Genomic DNA, 2,016 nt, shown 5'->3' with positions numbered 1-2,016 from the left:
AAAGTCTTTACACTGTTGATTCCCTGTCGAATATGCTAGTTTGACTGATTTATGAATTGTATTCATTTCTAAGTGAGTTTTCCATTGTGCAGATTGACTGTGACAAAACAATTATGGTGACATTGAAGCATGATGACAAATTGCAGGAAGGTTCAGAATGTTCTTTTCAGGTACAAATTTATATTGAGTCTTCACCAATGAGTTTCTGGTCAATCATGTTTGCCCTGTTTCTGTATGTCTATTTTTCCCTGCTGCTGCTCCCTTCCTTTTACCTTTTTCTTCCCTGGTGCAATATGATGGCTATTTACAAGAGCTTGTTTCTGTTTTTCCAGTCTGCCGTTCTTTACACTACCATTGATGGCCAAAGAAGAATCCGAGTGTCAACTTTGGCTCTACCTTGCACAACTATGTTGAGTAATCTGTTTCGATCAGCTGACTTGGACACCCAATTTGCTTGCATCTTAAAACAAGGTAGACGATACTATGTCATAATGCACTGTGCTACATTCTTAAGTATAATGTTGAAAGTTCACCCTCCTTATTCGCCCCCTCAGGGTTAGGGGGCATCTCCCTTTTTCTTCTCAATCTATCTCCATTTTTTGAATTGCTAAAATTCTTGGGAAGAGTTTATCCTCTATAGCGTGCTTCTGCCTAAGAAAGAATCTTTGGTTTCTGCATCTATGCTCCATTTTCTTCCCTTTATACCGAGATGATCTTTGACACTCAATTTGTCCTTATAAAGTATGGAGTTATTAATTTCCCAAAGCTGCATGGATTTGTTAATTTCCAAAAGCTGCACTTCTATTTGCTCCTTTCTCTTATGTGCATAGCCAAACTATATGTAAGATTGTGCGTGGACACCTTCTATGTGTCCATTGGTACAATATCGAATCTGATTGTTTCTGCAATAGTGCTCCCTTATAATCCCCATAACTCTTGTTCTGCATATATTTGGAATGAATATTTGCTAGATGGGGATGTAACTTTTGTGTCCAGATGTTCTGTAAGTTTTGGATGCTATGCAAAAGCAAAACCACGACTCGAACAAAGTAAGAACAAAGAAAAATAAGTGTCTTAATAAAAAAGGAAAAAAAAAAAAGAGGCACTGTAGGAATAAGGAACCGGTGTTTGTTGGATATCTCTTTTATATCTTTTGGCAGAATAGCTAAATAATATTTTCCTTTTTTTCCCTCAGGTTTCAATTCGTTAGGATGTATAGGAGAAATTTAATAAAATGTATATTTTCCTTGAAAATGCAATTAATACACTCCTTTGCTTCCTTTCACATTTCTTTTGACTAATCAACCACAGCAAACTTGTCATCTCTTTCGTTGATGAAGAAGCTATATTTATCTCCCAGTGTCCACAGAATCAGCTGCACAAGATCCTGTATTGAGGGCTTAACATCCTGCTTCTCTAGTTCTTTACTACTTATTAATTGCATTGTTGTGGTCGACATAATTACCGTCACGAGTTATCAAGTGGCCTGCTTGCTTTTGATGTTTGATGTTGTCTTTATCTCATGCATTGTTGCTATTTCATTATTTTGTTCCTTTTTCCTCCTTGTTTATCTTTTTTAAAGAGTAGTCCTACTTATGTTATTTTTCTTGCATGCAGCTGCCAGTGAAGTACCAACCGCTCCTCTCTCACGGATCAGAGAACAAGTGACAAACCTTTGCATCAACATTCTGCACTCTTACCGTAAATATTGTGCCACAGTGTCATCCTCGGGACAACTTATTCTTCCTGAGGCACTTAAACTTCTTCCTCTTTACACACTGGGTATATCTTGCCTTCCTTTTTCCCAAGCCCTTCATTTCCAAATGATTTGACAGTGTTGGTTTATACATGCAGTGCAATTTTAAAATATTTTTCTTGCATTATTTCCTCTTCTTCTCCTTGTATCACCTTCCTCCTTATGTTCCTTTTGTTGCTATCCGGTGTATTATATGAGTTGAGTTGATGTAAATGATATGAGGGAAAGTAGTGCCAAGAAAACCTCGATGAATGAATGAT

At 37.1% G+C, this 2,016-nt stretch overlaps 1 protein-coding gene across 1 annotated transcript; it reads left to right on the top strand.

Moving 5' to 3' along the window:
* The first annotated feature begins 11 nt into the window (after positions 1-11).
* LOC124891432 (protein transport protein Sec24-like CEF) lies at positions 12-1,984 on the top strand. The gene is made up of 3 exons (XM_047403173.1): positions 12-170; positions 333-471; positions 1,618-1,984. Exons 1-3 carry the CDS (start codon positions 114-116, stop codon positions 1,830-1,832), a joined length of 411 nt encoding a protein of 136 aa, XP_047259129.1. The 5' UTR covers positions 12-113; the 3' UTR covers positions 1,833-1,984.
* The last annotated feature ends 32 nt before the right edge of the window (positions 1,985-2,016 follow it).

Source organism: Capsicum annuum, unplaced genomic scaffold (genome assembly GCF_002878395.1).
Source record: "Capsicum annuum cultivar UCD-10X-F1 unplaced genomic scaffold, UCD10Xv1.1 ctg35290, whole genome shotgun sequence".
Classification (NCBI taxonomy): domain Eukaryota; kingdom Viridiplantae; phylum Streptophyta; class Magnoliopsida; order Solanales; family Solanaceae; genus Capsicum; species Capsicum annuum.
The sequence above is the reverse complement of the archived record's forward strand: the minus strand, read 5'-3'. Positions and strand labels throughout refer to the sequence as shown.

Excerpts from the sequence above, each read along its gene's own strand:
- LOC124891432 (XM_047403173.1), top strand. The coding sequence starts at position 114 with ATGGTGACATTGAAGCATGATGACAAATTGCAGGAAGGTTCAGAATGT. Across the intron at positions 171-332 it reads GTTCAGAATGTTCTTTTCAG|TCTGCCGTTCTTTACACTAC; the intron begins GTACAAATTTAT and ends CTGTTTTTCCAG. Across the intron at positions 472-1,617 it reads TGCTTGCATCTTAAAACAAG|CTGCCAGTGAAGTACCAACC; the intron begins GTAGACGATACT and ends TCTTGCATGCAG.